This window comes from Eptatretus burgeri, chromosome 6 (genome assembly GCF_056783735.1).
Source record: "Eptatretus burgeri isolate ZD-2024b chromosome 6, Ebu_testis_v1, whole genome shotgun sequence".
Taxonomy (NCBI): Eukaryota; Metazoa; Chordata; class Myxini; order Myxiniformes; family Myxinidae; genus Eptatretus; species Eptatretus burgeri.
This window is the reverse complement of record NC_140966.1, coordinates 73,217,024-73,244,333: the sequence shown is the minus strand read 5'-3', so window position 1 is coordinate 73,244,333 and position 27,310 is coordinate 73,217,024. Positions and strand designations below refer to the sequence as shown.

General features: G+C 44.0%; 1 protein-coding gene and 1 long non-coding RNA gene across 3 annotated transcripts in view; one reads left to right on the top strand and one right to left on the bottom strand.

The window, feature by feature from the left end:
• The window catches only part of LOC147025051 (T-cell surface glycoprotein CD4-like), a 72,112-nt gene extending 53,570 nt beyond the window's left edge, over positions 1-18,542 (top strand). For both annotated transcript variants that reach the window (XM_085885644.1, XM_085885643.1), the window contains exons 2-7: positions 2,913-3,275; positions 3,385-3,618; positions 8,309-8,578; positions 8,689-8,928; positions 13,760-13,861; positions 14,260-18,542. In XM_085885644.1, coding sequence (XP_085741770.1) covers positions 3,023-3,275; positions 3,385-3,618; positions 8,309-8,578; positions 8,689-8,928; positions 13,760-13,861; positions 14,260-14,300 — 1,140 coding nt within the window. In that variant the 5' untranslated portion in view covers positions 2,913-3,022 and the 3' untranslated portion in view covers positions 14,301-18,542. The remainder of the gene's footprint in view (positions 1-2,912; positions 3,276-3,384; positions 3,619-8,308; positions 8,579-8,688; positions 8,929-13,759; positions 13,862-14,259) is intronic.
• LOC147025052 (uncharacterized) lies at positions 8,413-13,463 on the bottom strand. Its single transcript, XR_015059335.1, has 3 exons — positions 13,019-13,463; positions 11,168-11,265; positions 8,413-8,549 (listed from the first exon to the last, which is right to left on the bottom strand). It is a non-coding gene; the product is annotated as an uncharacterized LOC147025052 (long non-coding RNA).
• Positions 18,543-27,310: the final 8,768 nt, after the last annotated feature.

Sequence of the window (27,310 nt, the reverse complement as noted above, 5' to 3'; positions counted from 1 at the left end):
CCTGTTTCTCCCGTTTGAGTTCTCCGCGCTCGGTGTGGGGGAGGTGCGATCCGAGCCGGGGGTCAAAGGTGAGAAAAGGTGGGGGCCTCTTTTTGGGGGAATAATTCCCTGGCCCCGAGCCAAGACTGACTTTCCTCGCCCCCCGCACGGTGCGGGGAGGGGGGAACGAGAGGGCACACCCCTTTTCGAGAACCTTCTCGAAGGAAGGTGGAGCCGAAAATGGGGCGGAGCCCTGCGCTGCAATTGGCGGACAGGACGGACCTTGTTGTTGGTTTTTTTTTTTTGGGCAAGGGTTGGTCGAGTTGGTACGAGAGTCTTTTTCGAGGGAAGAGGTCCTGCGCCCGCGGCTTGGCGAGCGGCCCTGTCACGAAGGCACGGACGGGAGACGCGGCAGCGCCAGTTGTGAGGTGGACCTGCGCGTCCGGACGGGGAGTGCCGGAGAGGGTTTGCCGGCCGCGAGAGAGGTCGTGGCCAGGCACGACCACACTGACGGTTGTGGGAGAGGGACTCACCAGCCACTAAAGGAAGTCGCGATTTCCTTTCTTTTTCCTGTCGACTTCCTTTCTTTTTCCTTTGGGTTTGTGTAAATGACTGTGGGTGGCGCCTGTCCGACAAGTATAACTGTTTAAGTGTTGCCGTGTGTACGCGTATTCAGTTTTAACTCTTCTTTCGCTTTATATGTGCATTTTGATTATTGTGACTGTAAATACGTGCCTTCCGTGCTGGTCTGTGTGAATTAAACGTGCTTGTGTGAACTTGTTCCCCGTTTCGCTGCCTCCTTTCCTTTGTTTGACTCTCCATCCTGCTTCACGTAAGGGGTTCGTAGTGGGTGCAACATCCCGGTAATTAATCGGAACCGTCAAGGCCGACGATAACACCGCTCGATTATCACTACAGCACGGAAGGGACCGCTTTAGCGGTTCGTGTCCGGAGTCGGCCTGTGGCGTGGTACGATCGTCCGGTCGACCATTCGCACAGGTACTGAGGTACATCGAATTTGGCGAGCAACCCTATCCTGCGCGGGTGGGCAATTGGCACGATCGTGGTGAGGTTAAACCCCCACCTGTGACTAGCTCCCGGCGTTGGTCCGAGAGGGTCACGACAGAATTGTCCGTCCAGTGGGCGACGTGCCGCGATTCGAGTTACGTGGCCATTCGCACGCCGGCGGGCGCGAATTCGCAACAATATATATATATATATATATATATATATATATATATATATATATATATATATATATATATATATATATATATATATATATATATATATATATATATATATAAAACCAGACGTTAAAGTGAGCAATTCCACCAGGTTAACGAACTCCCTCTTCATATTTTTGAAAGGTTTTTGCCATCGTAATGGTGTTTGCACGGACCATCGATTTTTATCGCCATGGGTGCAGTTATTGATTTGTTTTTCATTGTCTACTCAGGAAACATACAGGTTCGATGTGGATATGATCTAATTCTTCAGTGCTACATGACATTAATATGGCCGAGAGGTACGCACATTGACTGAAAACTGTCGAACATGGGTTGGAATCCCGACCCAGCGACAAACTGGACAAACTGTCATCCCGGTGTTTCACAGGAAGGATGATTCATCAATGATTGTGCCTTCCCTTGTGTGTGTGTGTGTGTTCTTGAATGGACGTTAAGCCGGATGTCCTGTGTGCTGTCATTAGAAGGTGGATGTTAAAGATCCCACTGTGTCCTTCACCATGAGAGGAGAGTTATCACCGGCATCCTGGTCAAATTACAAATTCCTGTTCTGACTAACTGCTATGTAGGCAATGGCAAACCACCGAGTATCACTTGCCAAGCAGAGAAGGACCTGCCTTCAGGCAGAGCACACAATCAATCAATGAATCAATCTTCTCTTTCTTTTTCTTTTTTTTTTCACTCACAATTGTTATTTTTTCTAATTCTCGACTCTCTTGATGGTGTGAACATGTGGTGTGAACACGTGGTGTGGATGGTGTGCACATCTGGTATGGATGGTGTGAACAAGTGGCATGGATGGTGTGAACATCTGGTGTGGATGGTGGAAACACATGGTGTAAACTCGTGTGGATGGTGTAAACACGTGGTGTGAACATGTGGTGTGGATGATGTAAACACGTGGTGTGAACATGTGGTGTGGATGATGTAAACACGTGGTGTGAACACGTGGTGTGGATGGTGTGAACACCTGGTGTGGATGGTGTGAACACCTGGTGTGGATGGTGTGAACATCTGGTGTGGATGGTGTGTCTCCATTTCTCTCTTTCACTTTCGGTTATTCCACTTCTTTCAAATTTCTCCATTCTGTCACTGCCTGTGTTGTTCTTCAGTTCTTCTACTCACTCACTCTGTTCACCTTGAATCAGGCACTCGTCAGTGTGAACCTTTACTCGCACGTTACACCTCGTTATGCCGGGGTTCCTGTGATGTGTTGTAAGGTTAAATCATTCATGTATATGCTTATTATGAATCGTTGAAATATCGGAAATAAATCATGAAGTAATAAAATCTCCCTTTTGGGGGTAATGAGACATTTTGATGAGAAAACCGACACATTTCACTTCATGCACAATGGATGAGGGTTCAGCGAGTCGTGTTCGATGGATACAAAATGGCATCAAATTCCGGGTTGTCGTAAACACGAGTCCATTGGGTCCTGAGTTAGGAATCCCATCCCCCCCCCCTCAACCGCACATCCTCCCAACTTCTCCCTCCCCCTGTCCTCCTCCCCCCCCCTCCCCTATATTTTACACGATATTGTAAAGTTTTAAAATGTTTCCTTGACCACGTGATTAAACGGGATCCGTTGATTCAATTTGAATCAAATAAACACGTGATGAACAAACCTGGAAATGTTTATAAATAATTATGTTAATAACTCACAATGTGTTCTTGTGTTTTCAGATGTACAACACACACGGGCTGTGGAAGAGAAATCGGTGTTTGTTCGTGTGGGTGACGCGGTCACGCTGCCATGTTTGTTCACCGGATCATTGTGGAGAGAATGGGCCCGGATGGTATGGTACAGGGAGAGGAGAAACTCGTACAGGAGACACTTCCTGTACCGAAACTTTCCGAATGAAGGAAACACTCGGAGGATGTTTAATAACATGAACATCACCGGCCATGGAGTCACAGAAGGAGATTTTTCTTTTCTTATCTCACCTGTACGGTTTGATGATTTTGGAATATTCACCTGTTACCACGTAAATCTTTCCACTGAGAAACTAACTAAACTCACCACGGTGAACCTCGTTACTGCTGAAGGTGAATATTTATCATGATGTTCATTAATAAATATAATAATTTAATAAAGACATGTAATTAACATAAATTAACGAAGTAAGGATTAAAATGTGATGTTTGTTCCACACAGTGACGAGACCGAAGTACCCGGTACTCGAGGGTAGTAGAACCACCCTGATGTGCAGGATCTCTGATGGGAGTGAGGGTGAGGTGGAGTGGATGAGGGGGAAACTGTCAGTAGGAAAGGGAAAGGAAATGAAACTTTCACCAACGGAGATCACTGATGGGGGACAATGGACCTGCATCGTGTCCACCATGAACAAACCTCGTCTCACCATCAATCACTTCATCAACGTCTATCAAGGTAAGTTAATTACTTAATTACTGAAATGAGGACGAGAGAAGAACCTTCAGAGTTTAGGCTTTATTCCATTTGATTTAAGCCGCTTCTACGGGCACACCAGGAAATACAGACGCAGCAAGGAGTACAAGCAGTAAGGTACACACGCGCAACTAATCACCGCAAAATAAATCAGTATTATATATCAATCAGTGTTCTCACCATTCAATGAGCACTAAGTGAGCCGCCGACATAAAACGACAATGCCCCAGGGACAATCCCCGCGGCTGAGCCGAACCTCAGCTTTATCTCTTCTGTGCTCGAGCCGGGCAACATGTGATCACACGTCACGACCTTCCATTCACCACATTTTCCCCGTCTTTAAAATGTAACTAGAGGCCCAGCTAACGCACCATGATTACTTCAGCGCTATAGGAGTATACATTTCAAGCAATGCAAGCTATCTAAACTACAGAAGCATACATGCCAAGCAGTGAGGATCATTTTGAGTTGTAGGAGCATGGTAATGAGCATCGATATATTATGTAACGAGCATAGAGGAGCATGAGCATCGAGGATGCCGATAATCCCCTTTACAGATTGAGTCGGCGAGGGGGTATTATTCGCCGGCCTCTCCGGGAGTAGATGGCGGTTTCACTTGAGGGAGGCTTCCGATCCTTTTGGTGAGCCTCGACTCGTGCCGGAGATGACTCCCCGATCGCTCTCGGGTGGAACGCGGCAGCTCCGTCGTCACCCTTCTCGGGTGGAGTCCCTGGGGGGGGAACACCTGGGGAGGGGATGTCAGAGGGAGGTGTGCCAGATGGTGGTGTACCTGCGGGAGGAGTGCCTGAGGGAGCCAAATGACGAACCGACACAGTGGTCTCCCTGCCATCCGGGAGCCTGACATGAGCGTATTCTGGATTCGTATCGATGAGTTCGACCTCTTCCACCATGGGTTCATACTTGCTTTGTCGTACCGGGCGTTTCATGAGCACTGTTCCGGGATGGGTTAGCCAGTTGGGCACCGATTGGCCGTCAACATAACGTCGTTGGTGAGTAAACATTCGTTCGTGAGGAGTTGCATTGGTGGACGTGCAGAGCAAAGAGCGTATGGAATTCAGAGCGTCGGGAAGGGTAACCTCCCACCGCTCGGGGCCCAGTCCTCTCGATTTCAACGCCAGAGTTACGGCTTTCCAAATAACTCCATTATACCGTTCCACCTGCCCGTTTCCCTGTGGGTTGTAACCCGTCGTTCGACTAGTTGCGATGCCGTGCTCTAATAGGAATTGTTTTAGCCCGGCCGACATGAAACACGGCCCTCTGTCTGAATGTATGTACGAAGGTTTCCCAAACATAGCGAAGAGGTCAGACAGACATTTCACGACAGTGCCCGAGGTCATATCCGAGCACGGAAACGCGAAAGGGAACCTTGAATACTCATCAACAACAGTGAATATGTATCTGTTGTCTGTCTCGGTCAGCAGGGGCCCTTTGAAGTCAATGTTTAGTCTCTCGAAGGGAGAAGTGGCCTTGATCAGTCTGCCAGAAGCCGAACCATAGAATCTGGGTTTTAGTTCACCACAAACAGGGCATGAAGCATTCATTTGTTTAATATCTTCAATAGAATAGGGCAGGTTCTGTCTGCGTACGAAATGTGCCATTCTGGTTACCCCCGGGTGGCACAGAGACACATGGAGGTCTTGCAAAGCCCGACTGATTACCGCCGAGCAGTAGACCCGCGAGAAGGTGTCTGCAGCAGGGTTTTCCCTCCCGGGCCGGTAAACTATGTCGTAACCATAGCAGGCTAGGTCTATTCGCCATCTCATAATTTTTTCATTCTTAATTTTCCCATTATTTTTCCCATCAAACATGAATGCCACGGATCGTTGGTCCGTAACGAGCGTGAAGTGGTTTCCCAGTAAATAATGTCTCCATTTACGCAGGGCTTCGACGATGGCGTACGCCTCCTTCTCTATCGCCGAGTGTCTCTGCTCGCTTCCAGAGAGAGTTCTCGAGAAGAACGCGACGGGCCGCCCAGACTGATTAAGCGTAGCAGCTATCGCGTGATCTGAAGCGTCGGTCTCCACCACGAAGGGCACCGAGCTATCGATCGATAATACCACGGAATTACTGATATCGTCTTTGAGGTTGTGGAAAGCTGTTACAACAGCGGCATCTGGTGGAAAGTTTTTGCAATGCACTAGGGGATGTATTTTCTCGGAGTATTGCGAAATCCATCTCGCATAGTAAGCGAACATGCCGATCACCCGGCGCATTGTCTGCAGGTCCTGAGGTGGGGGTAGCTCACGAAGTGGGCGCAATCGCTCAGGATCAGGCTTAATCGTGCCGTCGGCTATCGTGTAGCCGAGAAGGTCAATTGACCTTGCCGAGAATACGCATTTCTCGTAGTTGAGAGTCAGATTATATTTTCTAGCAATGCTCAAGAATCTGTCCAGATTCATGTCATGTTCCCCCTGATCCCTACCGCACACTGTGACATTGTCCACGTAAACAAAAGTGTCTTTGAGGTTTTCATCTGAGATGATGTCGTCCATAACCCGTTGGAAGCAAGCTACTCCATTGTTGACACCGAATGGGATTCTCCTGAATTGGTAGAGGCGTCTACCTGCCTGGAATGCGGTGTAAGGTTTGTCTTCCTCTCGGATGGGAATTTGGTGATAGGCGCTTCGCAAGTCGATGGTGCTGAATATCTTATAATTGGCCACGCGTTCGACCATCTCGTCTATGCGCGGCAGACATCATTAGGCATCGAGTTGGGTATAGCGATTGACCGTTTGGGAATAATCGACAACCATTCGTTTCTTATGGTTCTGACTGCTGGTTACCAACACCTGTGCGCGCCATGGCGAATCGCTCGGTTCTATAATTCCCTCTTCCAGTAATCGCTTGGTTTCTGAAGTGATGAAATTCATGTCAGCAGTGGTATATCGCCGCGATTTGATCGCTATCGGTTTGCAGACCGGCGACAGGTTAGCGAACAGCTGGGGGGACGTTACCTCCGCGGTAGTCAAGGCATTTAAAATCAGACGAGGTTTGCTTCCTCCAAAGGGTATTTCGATGCTCGTGTGCTGCTTGAGGACATTATGACCCAGAATTACGTCTGCGCATAAATCACGAAGCACCAGTACCCTTACATCCCGATGCGTGTACCCTTTTACGTCCAATTCGACATTGCAGTACCCTCGTACGCGGGACTGTAGTGATGTGGCGGCCATGCATACCGTATTGTCTGTCGGGTGGATTTTCCATTTCCTGCCCTTCACTAGCGAGCTGTTGACGAAACTTTCAGAGCTACCGGTATCAATCAGTGCCTCAGCCATATGCCCATTAATTCGTACGTTGATGATAGCCTTGGATAGATTCCCCGGGGAGGCTGCAGTTAGTTTATTTTGCGAGTGGAGAGCCGCAGAAGTGGGTTTATTTCTCCTTAGAGTAGATTTGCATACCCTGGCATAATGCCCTTTCTTGTCACAATTCATGCATGTGGCATCTCTGGCGGGGCATTTTTGGCGGGGGTGCCTTTTGTACCCACAAAAGAAGCATTTACCAACCGGAGTAGTTGCTGAGGAGTTTGACGTGGCCTGTGTATCCGGCTCCACGGGTGTTTCTCCATCCCCTATGTCTGGCTGTGTCTGTGCCAGTGGGGTTCCTTGAGTTCCCATTGCAGCAGCGTTCATTAGCAGCATCGGTGTCCCAAATGACTCAGATTGCTGCTGTGCCGTATCCATCGCTCGAGCCTGGTCAACTACCTTGTCAAGAGTGGGTTGCGCTTTCTCTAGTAAGCGTTGCCGTATGTGGGCTGATCTAAGTCCTTGGATGAATGCCTCCCGGGTCGCTTCCTTTCGGTGTTCCTCGGCGTTTACGGCCCGGAAGCTGCAGTCTTTTCCCAGCTGATTCAGAGCTTGCAGGAACTGATCGATTGTCTCCCCGGCTGCTTGCTTGCGTGTGTTGAGAAGATGTCGTATGTATACCTCGTTCTTGCGCTTCACGTAGAGCGCTTGTAGCACGTCGATCGCTGCTTCGTAAGTGTCGCACTCCGAGAAGAGCCTGTATATGCTGGGCGAGACATGATTCACGAGGGCGGCCAATTTGTCAGCTCCCTCTTCGATGATGGTCAGATAGTGTGAGAAGGAACGGAACCAATGCGACCATTTCATTTCTGAGTCAGTCGCGTTTGGGTCTGCGTCGAACCTCTCAGGTTTGTAGATCTTGTCCATCGTTAGTTGAGAGAGCCGAGAAAACCAAATGGAATAAATTGAAATGAGGACGAGAGAAGAACCTTCAGAGTTTAGGCTTTATTCCATTTGATTGAAGCCGCTTCTACGGGCACACCAGGAAATACAGACGCAGCAAGGAGTACAAGCAGTAAGGTATACACGCGCAACTAATCACCGCAAAATAAATCAGTATTATATATCAATCAGTGTTCTCACCATTCAATGAGCACCAAGTGAGCCGGCGACATACAATGGCAATGCCCCAGGGACAAAACCCGCGGCCGAGCCGAACCTCAGCTTTATCTCTTCTGTGCTCGAGCCGGGCAACATGTGATCACACGTCACGACCTTCCATTCACCACAATTACCGTCATGTGATGTAATTTATCTTTAATTCTCCTTTTATTCACATTTGTGATTTAACATTAAATATTTAATTTCTCGTGTTATTTAACATCCGATCCCCTCTCTTACAGGATCACGTGTTGGTGTAAAGAGAAGTATTTTTATAACTCCAGTTAAAAGTAACATCACCTTACCATGTGTGAATGATCACAGTACTCTATGGTATAAAACGAATGAATCACAATCTCTGATGAAGGATCAAGAGGAACAAACAAATGGGAAATTCACCATCACCAAGGATTTCTCACTTACAATCTCCGATGTTCATCCCAAGGACTCCGGACATTACGAGTGTCGATCTGATCGGGTTACCTGTAACATATCGGTTATCACCGTCACAGGTGAGCTGCTCCACCTGCACCAATTAAAACAAAACAATTGTGAGTTTGACATTTATTTTTTATTGTGATATTTAACAAACCAAGAATGAAATATTTATTTTCACCCCCAGCCCGAGTGACCCCCAAGAACGGAGTTTCTGAAGGAACTGCAGTGACTTTGAACTGTGACCTTTCACGTCCTGTACCCGGTGTAACGTTCGGATGGCGTCATGAAACATCTGATCGTGACGTCACAAACCAGTCCAGTTTCACTCTCTCATTTACTCCTGAACATGTAGGAACATGGATGTGTGTTCTATATGGAGAATCAGGAAGGGTCATCACAACAACCTCACAAACAATCACTGCAGGTACGGTTTGTACATTTTGGACACGTGACTCGGCTCAAAGAGCTGAGCTCATCGACAGAAGTGGAAGAAACAAAACACCAACTATCATAACATTTAATTTATTACATTGAGGAGATTGATAATAAAAACTATGTGAAATGTGATGACATATTGTTCAACAATGTGTAACGTAAACAGGATCCACAATGCGGATTGTCCAGGCAGGGGCGCTGAGAGGTGGCGGTGAGGGGGTGGGGGAAGGGGGGGAGGCAAGTGGAGTAACTACCTCCGGCCCATACCTAATAGGGGCCGTAATTAGTCCTTCAATTTTTTGTTTCCTCGAATGTTTGTTTGTGATGATAACATTCCAAGGGGCAAATTAATTTGTGTCTCCTCATTCAGTTCAGACTCCTCATTCAGCATCTCGAGGGCCCCCAAAAGGAAATCCAGAATTTCTGCAAAGATGACTGCATCATCTGCAAAATCAAGGTCAGAGATCTTGACGTTCCCAAACGATGTCCCGCAACTTGATCTTTCCGACATCCACCCCAGAATCCAGTCCATACAAGTGCTGAAAAGTGTGGGGGCAAGTACACACCCCTGATGATCTCCAGTAACAAATGGAAATAAGTCAGAGATGGTATCACCACATCTCACAGCACTTTCAGTACCAGAGAATAGTTCAGACATCAGATTGATCAGTTTTGGTGGCACCCCACGAAGACCAAGAATCCTCCAGAGGGAATCACAACTCACTGAATCAAACGCTTTCCAGAGATCAACTTAGGCTGCAAGCAGCCCTGCCGAAACTCTCGTCTGCGTTTGGTGAGGACCCGAAAAGCAAGGATACTGAGCAAAGACCTTGCGCAACACTGAGAGCAGCATCACCCCTTGGTCGTTGTTGCAGTCTTGGCAATCACCCTTCCCTTTCCAGAGAGGGACAACAAGGCCCCTCTTCCAGTCAGTTCAGATGATGCCTGTGTTCCATGCAGAGCACAACGGCATGCAACGTCATGAGTACAGCATTTCCACCAGCCTTGATAAGTTCAGCATGGATGCCGTAGATGTCAGGACCTTTACCCCATTTCGCCCAGTTCGCCGTAGCCTGTGTTTCCACAAACGAAGGTGGATCACACTTGATTGGAGGGTCAGCAATATGGATAGTAAAACCCCTGACATCCAACTTAACAGCTGGTGGATCAGCTTGGTACAGCTGCTCAAAGTAACCGGCCCAGGGAGCCTTCACTCCATTGTCAAGAGCCCACCACCTTACACTCTAACTGCAGTACACCGATGGGCCTGGAGGAATGCAATGTGCAAATTTTCCTGTAAGCAGGACGAGAATCACTTGACCACAGGTGATGCTCTATCCCCTCACAGTTTCCTTGCACATAGGCCTCCTTGTCCACCCTTAGTGCACATACAGTTTTATGCCTCAGCTACCTGAACAGCTCAGCTCTGCCATTCAGCCTGGCCCTGCGACTGGTCAATGGTATCCAGTGCCCCTTGAGAGACAGAATTCTTCTTCACCCTACGGTGAGTTCCAAGACATCAATCGGCAACATCAAGGATGGTGGTCTTGAAGGCACTCTCCAACTCTTCAGGATCCCCCAAAGCACCCAGACCCCCCACATCTCCACTCAGCCTGTCCCAAACTCCTCAGCAACCCTCTCATCCTTGAGCTTGCCAGCATCCAGTCTAGGCTTGGATGGTACCATTCTCCCAGATTTAAGCTGCAACTTCAGAGTTGCTACAACAAGCCGGTGGTCACTATTGAGGAACTGAGCACTCCGGTAGACCCTGCAGTTCTGGATTACCCTCCAGCGACCATAAACGAGCATGTGGTCATTCTCCTTTGCCACACCACCAGCATTGGAATACCAAGTCCAGCGATGAGCCTTTGCCCTCCTCTGCCCTTTGAGCCCTTTCCTCCATCCTTCGCCCTCCGCCTCCATCTATGTGGGTTGCCCCCAAAATAGGTATTTGCTTTCTTCTCCGAAACGACAAACACAATTTCGATGAAGCTTGACTGCAACCTTCATCACCAGTGATATACCAAAGTTTATTCATGCTATTTAAAAATTGGTGTCGATGTGGGTATACTGGGGGTGGGGGTGGATTGCTCCCCAAATATTTATTTGCTATAACATTGGTTCATTGGGACATCTTGCTGATTCCATCCCACATTGACTTCCTGCTCAGTTTCATCATCCTATCAGTTGAGCACCCAAGGATATTGCCTCTATTTTTATTTGCTCACCTGGAACCTCGTTCCATGGAGCTTATGGGATGGCGCGTCGTCCAACCTTCAATCTGTCCGACCATCAGTCCATCCGTCCACAAATACCTGCATCTTCTCTGAAAGTACACATACGATTCCGATGAAACTTTACCACAACCTTCATCATCCTGTATGTCCCAAAGTTTGTTCATGGCATTAAAATACTCGAGCCTTAAGAGGGTCGGTCGATGGAGTTTGGCCTCCCCAAATAGGTATTTGCTTTCTTTTCAGAAACTACACATGCAATTCCAATGAAACATGACCACAACCTTCATCACCCATGGTGTAGCAAAGTTTGTTCACGGCATAAAAAAATCAGGGTCTGAGGGGGCTTACAGAGAGTTTTTGTCGGAGTTGCCTCCTGAAAGACATGATTGCTTTCTTCTCAGAAGCAACACACACAATTCCGATTAAAATTGACTCCAACCTTCACACCCATGATGAAACAAAGTTTGTTCATGAAATTCAAAAAAATTGGGTTCTGAGTAGGTGTAAGGGGGGGTTGCCCCCCAAAATATGTATTTCCTATATTCTCCAAAACTACACACACAGTTTCTATGACACTTGTCCACAACCTTAATTACAAGTAATTAAACAAATTTTGTTCACACCATTAATAAAATCTTTGCCTAAAGTGGTGTAAGCGGTGGAGGGGGGGGGGGGTTGCACCCCAAACCTTCATCACTTGTGATGTACCAAATGTTCATGTTACATGAAATAATCAGGGTCAAAGGGGATTTACAGGTGGGGGTTCCATGTTGACTTCCTCTTCTATATCATTGTTCTACCAGTTGAGTGCCCAAGGGTATTGCCTCTATGTTTATCGATTATATGGTGCGTATATGTACATTTGAACCGAGGAGAATCATCAAAAAAGGTTTTGACCATCTCCCCTAAATTTTGCAGAAGTGCTCAAAGTTCCCAAGGTCAGGTCATGGATACAAAATACCCTCCCTACCTCTCAACCCCCCCCCCTCCTCCCCCCAACCATCTTATCGAGAATGTGGGGAGAAAACTTGCAATTTTCGCTGATATTCGTTTTAAAGTGCAAATTGTTTAGCCACTGACCCCTACCAGAGGAAAAACAAAGGCATTAAAATGCAACTCAAAAGCATCTGAAAATACAAAACCGTCCATGTCCGCTTTGTATACACACTTCTTTTGTACACTAAACATGACAAAAACGGCTTTAAAAAAATCAATTACAAAAAAAATTGATTTTGTGACCTTGACCTTTTGACCTCAAAGGCAATTGGCTTGCTTCAGTGACCCAATGTACAAACTGCTCAAATTTCAAGTCAATCAGATGAAAATTGAAAATTTTGTGACCTCGACGTTTGACCTTTTGACCTCAACATGATCATCTTTCTGCGTTTTATTGTTGAACAAATTCAGTGACCCAATATGCAAACCATGTTCAAATTTCAAGTAAATTGGATGAAAATTGACGATTTTATATGATGTTTAGCTTTGATATTTTTCCAAATAATGAATTTTTCTTCCCTATATTCTCATAATAAAGCTTTGTTGAAAGTTTGATGACAAAATTACAAATGGTAACACCAGGGTGAGAGTTTATAGAAGATTCAAACCTCAATTAGACAACTTGCAGGTCAGGGTTTATGGGTGAGTGCCATCCCCACAAAAACAATATTTAAACGTATGATCGGTTTATAAACACAAACTAACAATTCTCTGTTACATGAACAATAAAATAGATTTACACAGCATTATTAGTGAGGGAATGAATTTCACTCTACACTGTACTTAGGATTTCCATCCCTTGTGATGGTTTGAATAAGTGTGTGGTGATGGTTAAAGAACACTCACAATGGCGAATGAATCAAGCTCTCAGCAGTTGTTGTTTCTCTTCAATTTTTCATTCTCTAACTTTATCCCTGAATGTTGGAATCCCGGAAAAATCACTGAAAATCCCTGAAAAGTGAGGCTCACAGTTAATTCTCTTATTCAAGAACTTTTATGCAATGAAATGTACAAAACACATGGAAATAAATATTTTTATTCTTGTCCCGAACGGGATATACGTACAAGTGCCGTAAATGTGTGAAAATGAACGCTTCAGAAACAAACAATCTATATCTACATATATTACTGAAACTCCCATCATGTATGTATGTATGCTCCCGAAGTACAACCAAAACGGTACACGATAACGCAAATATTTTATGGCCACCTTACTCACCATTCGCCTGCGGTGTGCAGTCTCAAGTTTCGTTCAAACCGGTCAACGGAAAAAAATAATTAAAAAAATCAATTCCCGATTCAGTCAAGTACTCTTTGGGAGTATTTGATCAATGCAAACAACCTCAGCAGTATAGTTCCCTGGAGCTATCTTTTTTTCTTAAAATAATGTTTTTTAATCAACCGCTGTCACAACGGGAACCCAACGGGTTCACGGGTCGTCTCGTGCATTTTAAAAATATAACTTCACAAAAGTAAAAAACAAATTATGTATATCTATGTATATAATATGTATATGTATATATATATATGTTACACAGTTATAGATTGGACACCATATTTACATTTCCCTGGTGTTTTGTTTCACAGATGAACAGCATTGTGTGATATTCATTTGGATATTCATTGCATACGTGATCCTGTTGGCCATTGTTTCATCACTTCTGATTTGGTACCTGCTCAAAAAGAAAGGTGGGAACCAATCCTTGCACGTGACATGAAGTTTGACTGTATATTTACTTTCACGACTTTTACAGGATATTTCCCTTCAAGGAAATGGATATTTAATTTGACAGGATATTTACTATTTACTGAGATATGAAACGTGAAAGAAAACTTTATTTACTGGAATGTGACAGAAAACTACTACTACGATTACTTCTACTCTGTATGCCCAGCTATGGGGCATGGCGACTCCCTTGGGGGATTGCCCCTTTTGCACTTTGTTCTTTTGAGACAGGGTGAACACAAGGTTAGGGCCGGTAAAATGGGATATCATAACAAAGACACACCAGGTTGTATATTATGTGTTTATCGGAAAATGTAAACCAGTTCGAACACAAGCCTACTTGTGTTGTTTTCTTCAACAGGAAAGAACCAGAAGAAGTCGAGGAATAAACAGATGAAATGAAATACACAACATGGCATCTGGAAGTTTAAAATAACCGGATTCGTACCTGGTGATGAATTTGTACAGCCCAGAAACACGTGGTCCATTCACCTGCTGCACTTTCACCAAGCATTTACACTTCCTAATTGAAATATTTCAACACATGATCATGTTCATATAGTCCTGAGCTATGGCACACCGTGTTTACGAACTCGTTTTTCATACACCTTCGAAGTTTTTTTTTTATAAAAGGAAAATGGTTTTTCCCTCCCTATGTGTGTCATGCAATCTTCTGATGTCGAGTAACGATTGAGCTTTGGAATTTTGTGCAACCAGTGATGAAAGCTTTGCTTCAATTATCTAATCAACACATTATAAAACATTATTTTTCATTTTTTAACTGCCTATCCTCTGCAATAGATCTCTGTGTTTTCTCATCCCTCTGACCTTCCAAAATAATTCCAGGATTCACAAGTTCCTCCAGTTACCCACTCATGTTTATGTCCCAAAATCCAGACTTAGGGCATACACCCAATCATTTGTTGCTCTTTTTCCCCATTTGTGCCACTGCCTTGCTGAGACTGTTCAATTGTACTTTTAAAAAATTATTTCCAGGATACCATCCACATCGTTCACTACTATCTCATGTCATTCTCCATTAATTAAACCGACCAAACACATCATCTGTTACCTGCAGGTTACTCTGTTTCCGTTTTTTCTCTCTCTCTCTCTCTCTCTCTCTCTCTCTCTTTCTCTCTCTCTCTCTCTCTGTCTCTGTCTCTCTCTCTCTCTCTCTCTGTCTCTGTCTCTGTCTCTGTCTCTGTCTCTGTCTCTGTCTCTGTCTCTGTCTCTGTCTCTGTCTCTGTCTCTGTCTCTGTCTCTGTCTCTCTCTCTCTCTCTCTCTTTTGTTAATTCCTTTTGTTCATATGTAGTCCTAGTGTTGTTATTTATTGTCAATTTTCCGCTTGCCATGTCGATTTTCAATGAGGCATTTTGTGTAAAATGGCACTTTAACATCACTCTTCGAAATAACCTGTTGAAACTTTATGAAAAATTAATTGTGTTTTCTGGTGCGAGTGTTGTCATCTTGAAACACAAGGATAGGGATCTGGTACATGTTAAAATGTATGTGATTGGTCCTTTTTACAGCATTAATCATTGTCAATCAGGCACAATTTTATTAAACGTGAATGATTTGACTATAAAAAGACAGATGGGTTAGTGGCGTATCAAGTTAAAATGACGCTCAAGGCGAGATGTCAAATTTCTGCCCTCCCGTAACTCACATGCTGAATTAAACACAAAGCCTAATGGAATAACTTTATCATAAATCCAATTAGGTACAGTACATTTGCAAGTAAACAGTTAAAGTTTTGTTTTCTGCCTTTATAAATGTGCAGTTGGTGTGACTGTGTTGTTCACCTCTTCCTCGCCTTCAGTGAAGCAAACTCGTCTATCACAGCTTCAAAGTCGTTGACTCGACGAGTTCACGCTCAATGGAGAGGATGGTTAGATTAATGAACCTCGAGTGGCTCATTGTGGATCTGAGGGAGGTCTTTATCCATTTCAGTTGAGAGAAGCTCCTCTCACATGCTTCAACATTCACACACATGGTGAGAAACGTCCTCAGTGGGATGAGAAAGTTTGGGAAAGATTCATCGAATCCCCACTTCACAACATATTGAAGGAATTAATCAGCCTTCCAGTCCACCATTTCCATTCCAGTGGCTTCCTCATACATTTTGATGTGTCAACGAAGACGATGAATCTCCTTCTGTAACTCGCTGGCAATGATGTCGTCGTATGTCTCTGTGAGATGATGGATTTTCATGGCAATGTCTCTGTTGTTGGCTGAGTCCATCAGATAACTGAGTGACGTGAAAAACCCAAACTTAATGTTCATGTCACTTATCTGATGTGAGGCGTCAGGTCGTTTTCTTATGGAGCCGATCCAATATTTCATATTGCTCCCATTTAATCTCATCTTGCGATGAGAGAACTACATCCATGGTGTCTTCCCCTGGCAATCTTTTCCTCCTTATCCGTCACTCAGTAGAGATTCCCATTTGTTCACAAAAATCAGTGGCCTTGATTTTTGCCTCCTCTATGACGTTATCCCACACATTTTGGAGAAATAAAACAAGAAGCATCTAGCCCTATCCCAGCTGTTTGGAGAATTTTTTGCATGTCATTCATCACAGTTAGAACCAGCTTCCAAAGGAATAGGTATACGGTGAAAATGTAGGTCATCATGCTATTCAACAAAATAGCTGCATCTAACATCTCGGTGTTACTGTCACAAAGCTGCTTCAGGGCTTCATATATTCATTTAGATTGGACCATACAGCTTCAATTGCATCATGTTTGAAGCTCCATCAAGTCTCGCAAACTCGCTTCATTTCTTTCCCTGGGACAAACTGCTTGAAGATTTTCCACCGGTGAGTTGAGACAGAGAAAAACTGGTGAAGTTTCTCAATTGTCCCGAAAAAAAAGTCATGGCGTTCACTGTCGTTGCAGCAGAGTGAACTCCAGCCAAATTAAGGGAATTATTGATGCACGGAATGAAACAGCCTTTGGATTGATATCGGTGATTCGCTGTTGAACTCCATGGTAAACCCCGACCATCGTAGCGGCATTGTCGTACCCTTGACCATGGAGGTTCATGAGGACAAGACCATCATCTTGTAGCTTGCTCATGATTTGTTCTGTTAAATCTTCAGCCGTCTTGCTTTCCAGCTGCATGAAATCAATAAATGACTCCTTTACTTTCACTTCCCCATGTGAGATCTGGACATATCTTAGGATTTGAGACATCTGATCAATGTGTGATTTATCTGCAGTACTATCCAAGATAAGGGCATAGTATTTTGCGGTTTTAACTTCCTCGATGATGTTCGATTTGACCTGGCTACCCAGAAGTTGTATGAATTCGTTTTGAATGGTGGGTGAGTGGTATGTGATGGTAAGGTGGGGAGCAGCTTCAATGCTCATCAAATGCTCTCTCATTACTGGATCATATTTTCCTACCAGTTGCATCATTTCCAGGAAATTCCCTGGATTATTAATCACTTCAGTTGAGAGACTCTTTCTGCCCTCGAAAAGCGAGATTTTGGCGTGATAAATACATGATACAATCAAGAATACGTTTGAGAATGGCACACCACTTTGTCGCATCTCTTTCAATCTCACGTTGGATGTCATGATCTATTGTTGCTCATCTTTCCAAGTGAATACACATCTCTTTCCACTTCATGGATGCCTCATCCTGGCCTGGACTTTGTTCATGCTCAGATACCCGAGGGTTTAACTTCCTCCACTTGTTAAATCCCTCCTTCTTGGCAAAGGAGCTTCTACCAGGGTTGAAAAGGCAGCAGCAGACACAATAGAGGGTGTCCGATGAAGGTGAATCGAACAACCAGTGGCGAAGGAGTTTTTCTCCATTCTCTTGCTTCTTGAAACACCACTCCCCAGACATACTGTGGTTCTCCTCATTTTTGGGAAAAGGCCCATCCCTTTTCTGAATACACAGAGGGTCTTTCATCACCAGATCCACTCGCATATGTTGAGAAATATAGTGTGGCCATGTTGCCACATCACAAAATATATCAATCCAACTGGAATCTGGTTGAGGTAGATCTATAGCTCGACTTAGCTCATGCGGTTCATTTACCTCAGTGGACTCCTGCCCTGATACATCCCTTGTTTGTTTTTGAATTTCAGGTGAGGTCTCCTCTGTCTCCGGTCCATGATCAGACTTCTTCGCATCCACTCTGCCTGAAGCCTGTAGAAACTTTCGTAAGGCAGCTTCGCCTTTGTGGTTCTCTTGTTCTCGAGACTGGCGAAGACGCCTGTAGGCGGCTTCATCAAAAAGAAAGGGTAGAAAGGGTTCGTCTAAAAAAAGTAAAGACAATAATAATTCAATTGTAATTTTGTGTTCGTAAATTAGAAAACAAACAAGAAATTGTTAAGAACATAACGTTTCCAGATCTGCCATTAACATTCCTTGAAAACAACATTGGATAGTGAAAATTATGGTTTTTTAGCAAAAGAATTGTGGATCTTTGATAAATTGTATTTAAAAAATGTTTAAAAAATGAATCTTTGATAAATTGTATAAAAATTGACCCAACATATTCAATAATATCTCAGAAGTATTCCAAAACGATAAATGCAATGACACTTCCTCATCCTCACGTTAGGAGAAAAAAAAAAAAGAGAAGAAAAACAACTGCAGAAGTAAGCTCAGCATACTAATCCTGCAAAGATGTGTAGAAGTGGACTTCCTTTTTAATAGCTTGTGAAATCAATCCGCTTGAATGTGGGCATGAATAACAATTGGAGTGTCAGTTAATCACTGCATCTGTTTTTTTAGTTACTGAATATTAATTGATTCATCTTGATGTAACTCTTTTTATTAGAACTTGTAATCACATGTAATAATCTGTATCTCTCTTTTAATAAGGTCTAATTTTGTACTGGAGCTAAAGGTCCACAGCCATTTGTCTCCATAGAAACATTATTCGCTCAATGCTTTGCTGGATGTCTCGAGGATGCGACCAAATATCTCCTCCCTCTTCTCTCTGTTCATATATTTCTAATTAATGTGCTTGCCATTTGTGCTGACATGTCTTTGTAAAGGAATTATGTCATGCTTGATAATGATAGCTTGATACATTATCTGTGCAAAATTGCCCTGCTCACAGTTGGCCCATTATTCGAGACCCCTGTCCGCCTGTGCAGTTTGTTGTTTCTGACCGGGGCGATCAAAAGCACTCTCTGGTTTATATTAGAACTTGTTCCCTGTCTCGATAAATCTGTAAATAGTAGGGCAGATAACAGCAATTTTTAAGAGGAATCGTGCAAATGATGATACAAGCATCAAATTTGGCATATTTGTTCTCCAGGGGATTCTAATCAAATCTGCCTGATTGGCCATTTGAAAATCCAAATTTTGAAAAATTTGAAGAAAAAAGAAAACTTCAAAAAAGTCAAGATCATGAATCAATGCTGGATGCTGGCTGAGATTAGTGAATGTTTCAGAAACATCATCAAAGACGTTCCAAGTCTGCCATGCAGTTTTCTTCCCTTTACCGCGGAAGGCAGACACGACGTCGCATCCAGTGAACGCATGGAAGTATGGGATCCCTCTAGTTTTCTCAGGCCCGATTGCAGAAACTACCTCATGGACTGGAATCCATCGTGCCTTGGCTCCTTGGCCAAAGGCAATCCACATGTTCTCAAGACCTAGTTCCTGTAAGGATGGCAGTACAGATATTGCTATGACTAGTACGTCCGTGTCATTAGCCTTAATGATAATGGACTTGCTACCATCCGTCGTTGCATCCCTGGCGTGTACAAATATTTGAGTGTCAGCTTCTTCATGACAACATGGAGACACAGCATCCAGTGACTTCCTTGTATTGCTAATAGCATCTTCTCCTTTTGTGACAATGGCTGTGCTTGTCGTCTGTGCTTCACACATCTTTTCTGCAAGGAAGTGAAACAGCTCAGTCTTGTTCCTGTCATCTCGAAGAAAGCTTCTCCAGTTACTTGGGGTCTTACTGGTTCCTGTCACTCTTCTTCTGATTCCTTGCCCCCTTTTCGACCTTGCCTCGGATTTCAGACTTGACTTCTTGTACACATCAAACACGACGTCCACCCTCTCGTACCTGGCACCGTAGGATTCCACCTTTGGGATGATGTCTTCTTTAGCATAGTCATCAAATATCTTGGAAGTGCGTGGAGGTAGGGCATTGATAAGTGCTGAGCCATCAATGATGACTGCATCTCCGCTTGGTTCTCTGTCTGGGATGTTCACTTGCGCTTCAAGAATTTCAGCCAGCTGTGACTTCAAATTTTTTTTGAAGTTTTTTTTTCTTCAAATTTTTCAAAATTTGGTTTTCAAATGGCCAATTGGGTAGATATGATCAGAAAGCCCTGCAGAACAGAAATGTCAAATTTGATGCTTGTATCATAATTTGCACGATTTTTCTACTATCTACTACACTAATAATCCTTCATATTACTCTAGCTGGCCCAGCCGAGTTTAGATGTGGGTCATTGTGACCCGACTCCCCTCCGTCCCTGTCCAGTTTATTTGTTAGAAGGTTCACGCATAGCGTCCTGCACGCTGTGCACTCAGGTCACACATACCGCCACCTTCTCTACTCTCTCCTCGGCCCCACTCAAAACTTCCCCCATGTTCTCCTGGGTTCTACATACTGTATAGATGAATTCCTGTAAGCTCCGATTAGCGAAGACCATTGCAGGATTGTTTCATCAATGATCCTTAGTTCCGTAATTATGTATTAAAGATTCTCTGTTGATGGACTTTGCCTCAAGTGGACAATTGAGTTTCCTGAGTTCCACAACAGAGGGAAGCAGAGACACCAAGAGCTCCTTGATGATGATAACTTATCGATCACGAGAGAATCCCGACACTGGGGGGAAGGGTACTTTTACAAGTAGGACTTCTCAAGATTTTGCTAAGATGGCAATCAGCAGCAAGATCCTGAGGTCATGTGGCTTTTCCCCTCCATGAAGCACCATGTCGCATTAGCCCGCCACCCCTCGGCCTTCAAAAGGGGAATTCTGCCATTTTTGCTGACGAAATAAATAGATAATAGTATTTTATGAGACAGAATTTCAAAGAAAAGAAAGAAAATTAATTTTCAACCTTTAAAAATCATGCGAATAAATTCTGCTTTTTTGTTCGTATCCTTTTCTCACCTGAACAAATGAGCTGCGAACACTAATGAGGCATGAACGACGAACTAAAATGAGCACGAACGTCTCCTTTTTGCCCGCTCCCTCTCTCCGGGATATCTTTGGCCGCAACCATTGGTCAGCAAATGGAGGGCGAAGCCATTTGCAGAGTTTAACTCCTCTCTTCGCTTGCACTTTCTTGCGCCGCAGCAATGTCGATAATGATAGATGCTAAATAACAAATTTGCCCCCTCCCAAAATGTGCCACTTGGAGCGACCCCCCCTTTCGCGCCCCCCCTCCCCCCACCTTGCTACGCCAGTGAGATGGGTCACCATGTATGATTGAACCTTGCAAGAATTTCTCCATTTCACCCCATGCATCAGCAACGTTATTCACTGCATCCTGAGGATGTGTGAAAATCGACACTTTTGCCTCCATTACGAGTTATTCGGGCAAATGTAGAGACTGTACATCATAAACCTGAACCCTGTGTCTTTATCTTGAAGAAGAACCCAACATTAGAGATGTGTTAATTCCCTGAGAATTACAAACAAAAATACTTCACATACTGACCCCGACCTGAAGCAGCGATATACATACATATTTAAACAGGGAGAATCAGGGTATTTCCCCCACACAAAACCCCCACGTCTATGAGTTATTATGACCTTCTAAAGCTTTCTCATGCACCCCTACTCCCCCACCCTCCATGCCCTTGCAGCTACCAATAAACTCATTACGAGGAGGGCAGATAAGTCAAACAGACTAATACACACAAACACTTCTCAAATTATATATCGTGAGATTATTAGGATTATCATTCAATTACTAACATATTTTTTTTTGTATACAGAGTCAAGGCAAGTGGAAGAGAGAGAATGCTGAACAGACCAGGACGCAACATTCCAAAAGAAACAACAGTAGAAAGGAAGGGTGGGGGGGGGGGTGGTGCAAACAGCAGGGCCAAGGGACAAAATAAATGGAGATACCCCACAAGGGATGCGTGGGCAAGGATGAGGGGTCGAGGAGAATATGGATACAGAAGCAAACGGGGGTTAATGGGTGTAGAAAACATCATGGGTTTAGATGTTGGTGAACAGCTGTCTTGATATGATGACCTGGAGGGTGGAATGAGATTGAAGCAAACGTGGAAGTTGATTCCACAAGTGGGAAAAAGGATGAACAAATGAGTGAAGGTGGCAGTGATTCTGGATTTTGGGAGTTTCATGAAAAGGGTGTTTTTGGTGGACTGTGTGTGCCCTGCAAAATATGGAAGGGGGTGGGGGGGGGAGGAGGAGGTAGATGGTGCTATCGATTCATCTTCATTGCAGGAGATTTCATTCATATTCAAAGACTTGTTTTCCACAGATCAACCTGAGCAAGGTGTGAGGCAGGGGAGTCAGCCCAGAGGGGAGAGCAGTACTCTGTGAAGCTGCAGATGAAAGTCTTGCAGGTGGATAAGAGTTTGATAAGTGCCAAGGAAGGACTTTGCATGATGAAAGATGCTTAGTCAGTGACTGGCTTTGCAGTCCAGCTTTGAAATGTGGTTTTGCCCATGAAAGATCATGGCTGAGAGTGAGACCCAAGAGTTTGATTGACTGAACTTCTTTGAAAGGATTGTTAAGAAAGTAGGTGGGAGGGTTAGCCACATTGTCCTTTCGGAGAGAGTGATATTTCTCAGGATTAAAAGACATATTCCAAGTGTTTGACCAGCTTGTGATTTTGTCAAGGTTTGAAGAGGTGGAAGAGGCTGCTGCCTTTCTATTTGAAGGATGAGGGATGGCATGGCAGAGAGTGGAGTCATCAGCAAAGAGATGAAGACGATTTTCCAGCATCAGAGAGATCAGTGATGAAGATTAGGAATAGGGTGAGGTGTGGAAGTAAAATAATTAATTCCATCTTGTGAAATATGAGCATGGACATTTTAGTCAGGTTCCTTGTGTAATTTCGTTGGAATTTTTTGGAGAGTAGAAAACAGATTTTTGAGAAGTTTAAAATCTATTCAAATGAAATGATGTTTCACATTTTTTTCAACTTTTGGAAAGGTCGTTTTGGGGTGAAAAACGCTTTTTTTGAATTCCAATTTTTAAAAAATCTGAAACAATACAAAATAACCAACTGATGATGGATTACTGTTAAATGGCAAACAATCCATTACAAACGCTCACTTCAAGTTCACATATACCCGTATGTGGCACTCTCTGAAATGGCAATAGAAGAATTCAAGGATAATCCGCATCTCAAGGATGTCTGCGTTGTTGCAACGGATACAGTTCAAACTGCTTGTGGAGAACATGACAAAGCACTGAAAGCTGAATCAGTGCAGCAAGCCAGCAACTGTCTGCTCCAAGTCATCATCAATGAGAACTTGTTTGAGAGACTTCAGGAATGGGAGGCCAGTCGCTCAAAGAATGCCATGTTCAAGGCCATGATGAACTATCTCCACAGAGTAGAGGCAATTCTGCATTTTGTTGCAGCATCTCGGAATGCCGACTTAAACCTTCATCTTCAAGCCGGTGAAGAACTCAGCAAGATATTTTTGCCATGGACAGAATCAAGTACAAGCGGCTCTGGCCAAGGTACATATCTGACATGTATGCGCTTAAGACCAGCCATCCAGAGACCTGGAGGGAGCTCGAAGCAGGCAATATTTCGGTCACCAAGAATACTATCCCATTTGTATCGATCGGAGCAGACCACGCTGTTGAACATTTGAACAGGTTGCTGAAGGTTCACTCTGGTCTGATTGGCATATCAAATAATGCAAATGCCAGACAGCGATTCTTCTTGGCTGCACCTGAACTGTCATGCGAGTTTCAGGGACAGTTTGGTCTGAAGGAAAGTGAGACCACTGAGCACCATGGCCTGTCTCCAAGTGTCGTCAAGCGTGAACACAATGCAATTGACCGAATCAAGGCTGCTATACTTAGTCATAAAAATCCATTTGAAGTTGAGGGTAACCAGCACTTTAATGTGGTCACCCAGCTTATGTGCCAGAAGAATTTGTACCACAGATACTGAACATTGATGAAACGGGACAGAATCTCTATGAAGATTTTGTTGCTAAACGGATCAATGGTGATGTCAGCCTATGGGCACCAGTGAAGAAGGAGAAGAACAGAATGTACATGTCTGGCAATACAACAATAGCAATCAAGATCAGGGACAAGACAGTAGATCTAAAAGAAACTAAGGATTTGTATGGTAGACTGATGGTACTCTCCAGATCCAGCAGGGACGTCGACCAGAAGGATGCAATTGGTAACTTTGAATTCACTGTGACACCGATGGCCCTGTTTGCACCAAACGGTAGCTTACTATCATGCACCGACAAGTCGAAGCTAATCCACAACTTGGAGAAGTTTGCCAACAAGAAACCGTCTTTACCAGAAGATAAGCTTGATGCCACACGCATGGAACCAGCACCCGCTGATGCTGTAATTGATGGCAGTACGAGCACGAAGGTCGCAGTCGTGGATGGAATGGTAGTTGTCCAGAAAATGACCAAGAAACCAGCAATGGTCGTGACAGTGAAGGACCTCAGTGAATGTTTCAATGATAGGGTGATGAGTCTGACCAGAGGCTTCGACCATGTAATTCTTGTTTTTGATACATACAAGCAAGATTCCCTCAAGAGCACAACCAGAGACAATCGACGTCAAGGAAAGGCACCAGTCCAATATCAGGTCAAGGATGATACCAGTATCAAACACATCACGATGAGTCGATTTCTGTCCCATGATCAAACCAAGGCTGATCTGACGGAGTACTTGGCAGAGAAAACTCGAGAATACAACCGCGATTCAGCAAAGGTGGTAGTCGTTTCGGCATCTAGGCAGACGTCGAGCAACAGGGGTCTCCAATTTGAGGCGAATAACCATGAGGAGGCCGATACGTTGATGATCCAGCAAGCAATAGCTGCATCACAGCAACACACGGGAGATATTGAGCTGATGATATTCTCACCTGATACGGATGTTCTGGTTCTTGCCATAGCAACCTATCATCTCCTGCCAAGACACACATCTATCTCAATGGCATCTCGCATTGTTAAAATCGAGCCAATCTGGAAGGCCCTCGGTGAGGAGAGAGCCCAGGCATTGCCAGCCTTCCACACATTCACAGGGGCCAATAATACTGGGCAGTTCGCTCGACATGGTAAGGCAAAGTGGCCCCAGTGCTACTTGAAGGCCAGTCACGACATGGTAGATGCCTTTGCTATGCTCTGTAAGGATGCTGAACTGTCAGAGGACCTATACACAACTTTAGCAAGATTTGTCTGTTCAGGTTATTGTCCAAGTGGTGTCAATATTTCCAGCATCCCTGAACTTCAGTGGCATCTCTTCTGTAAGAATATGGCTGAGAATGACAAGTTACCACCAACTGTCGGTGCTCTGAGGCAGCATATCATGCGGGCACATATCCAGGCATACGTTTGGGGTCAAGCAGCAATTTCTCAGCAAACATTTCTTGATCCATTAAAGAATGGCTTCCACAAGGACATGAGTGGTCAACTCAAACCGACAGCAGACATTCTCCCTGCACCAAAGGCAATTATCGAGATGATAAGGTGCCAGTGCAAGACAGAATGTTCATCACAGAGATGTTCTTGGAGGGCCAACAACTTAACATGCACTGATCTTTGCATGTGCAGCACTTTGTGTGAGAATGACGCGGACTCAAACATTGAACGGCATTAACACGATAGTGATGATGACGATGGCAATGATGAGTGACATTAGAGACAGTGATGCCAATTGGCTACAAACTCAAATTTTACATTAAGTACATTTCACTGATCACCATATTCATGCGTTACTTGTTTCATGATTTGACAGCAATACATTAAATAAACGGTAATTTGTAAAAATGATAGCCGTTTCCATGGCAAGGTCAGAGCTCATTAAATTTGCAAAGCCAATACTGACAGGCCACGAGTAAATGTTCACTATACTGTGGTCTTGTTAATTCTCATTGTGATATACCTGTTCCATTTCAAACCTCAGGATCATTGATTAATTACATTTCTCATTGTTGAGAAACACGCTCTCCTGAGTGCACCAGTAAAATGTTCAATACCATCACTGTACATTCAAAGCAAACATTTAAAACCAGATGACTTTCAAACCATATGAGTACAATAATAACCAATATAATAATAACAAATATATAATCCCCATACTGGTCCAAGTGCATCTGGGTCTGGTAAAGGGATCTTGTTAATCCATGTTTATTTAAAGGAAATATGTACCCTTCTGTTATGTTTGTTATTCGAAAAATACTTGATAAATCATTGCGAGGTTGTTATTTAAAAAAAATAGATATAGTATGTTTGTTAACTATGTAACAATATCATCTGATATTTTCCACTTGGTTGGCAAATTGGAGAGAATTACTTTGGTGATGCTGGAGAGTCTGGTCCCCAGAGGCATAGTCTCATTAACTCTGGCCTCCCATTCAATTGCAAAGTTGTGCAAACACAAACTCTGTCTTCCCATTGTCTTCTTATCAACAGGAGTCTCATCGAACTGCAGAGGTCATTGACCTCCAATTGTTCTGCAAAAGCTGTGCAAACCAGATGCTCCATCTGCATGCTGAGATAAATGCTTATCATTGTCTAAAGTACATGAAGGTTTTCTGTGAATACATGCCCTGAAGGAGACATGCATTCTTTCACAATACAATCTGCTTAATTATGTGCAAGATTGTTTTATCTTTGCCTAACAGACCTCGTGTGCAAACAAAGCTTTCTTGTAGTCTGATTGACCAAGTGCCCTATGATGTTCTGACCCCTCCCGATTTCCAATTGTATAAAAGTCCATGCTTTCTGGCACAGAGGCAGAGATCTGCTTGGACTCTTAAAACAAGCTCTTCTTTCCACAGATATATTTTTGTGTATAATAACCGATCTGTTAAATTATAAAGGGTTTTTTCTTTTGGTTGGAAATCTCCACCACAGCTTTAGGGGCTCATCCGGGATCTGCCAGGTCCGGAGAGAGCAGTGGAGTGAACGCCGGGCAGGCAGCAAACACTTGGTGACTGGGGGGTTAGAAAAAGTAGCAAGGCCATTTGAAAGCTTTTGGTAGAAGTGTATTTGCTGCAGCTGGGCAATTTGCTCTGCTTCTCTCTGTGGACACTGCGCAGATCCAAACCGAGATTTAAAGGGAAGCACAATAAGTACTATTTAAGTACAGTAAGGATTATTTATTGTACAAAATAGGGTGGATCCAGAGATTGGTAGTTTTGGGAAAGGACTTTAAGTGGGATTGGTATTTGGCTTGACATCTTGCCAACCATTGTAACTCGCCGAGTGAGGAGTTGCGTG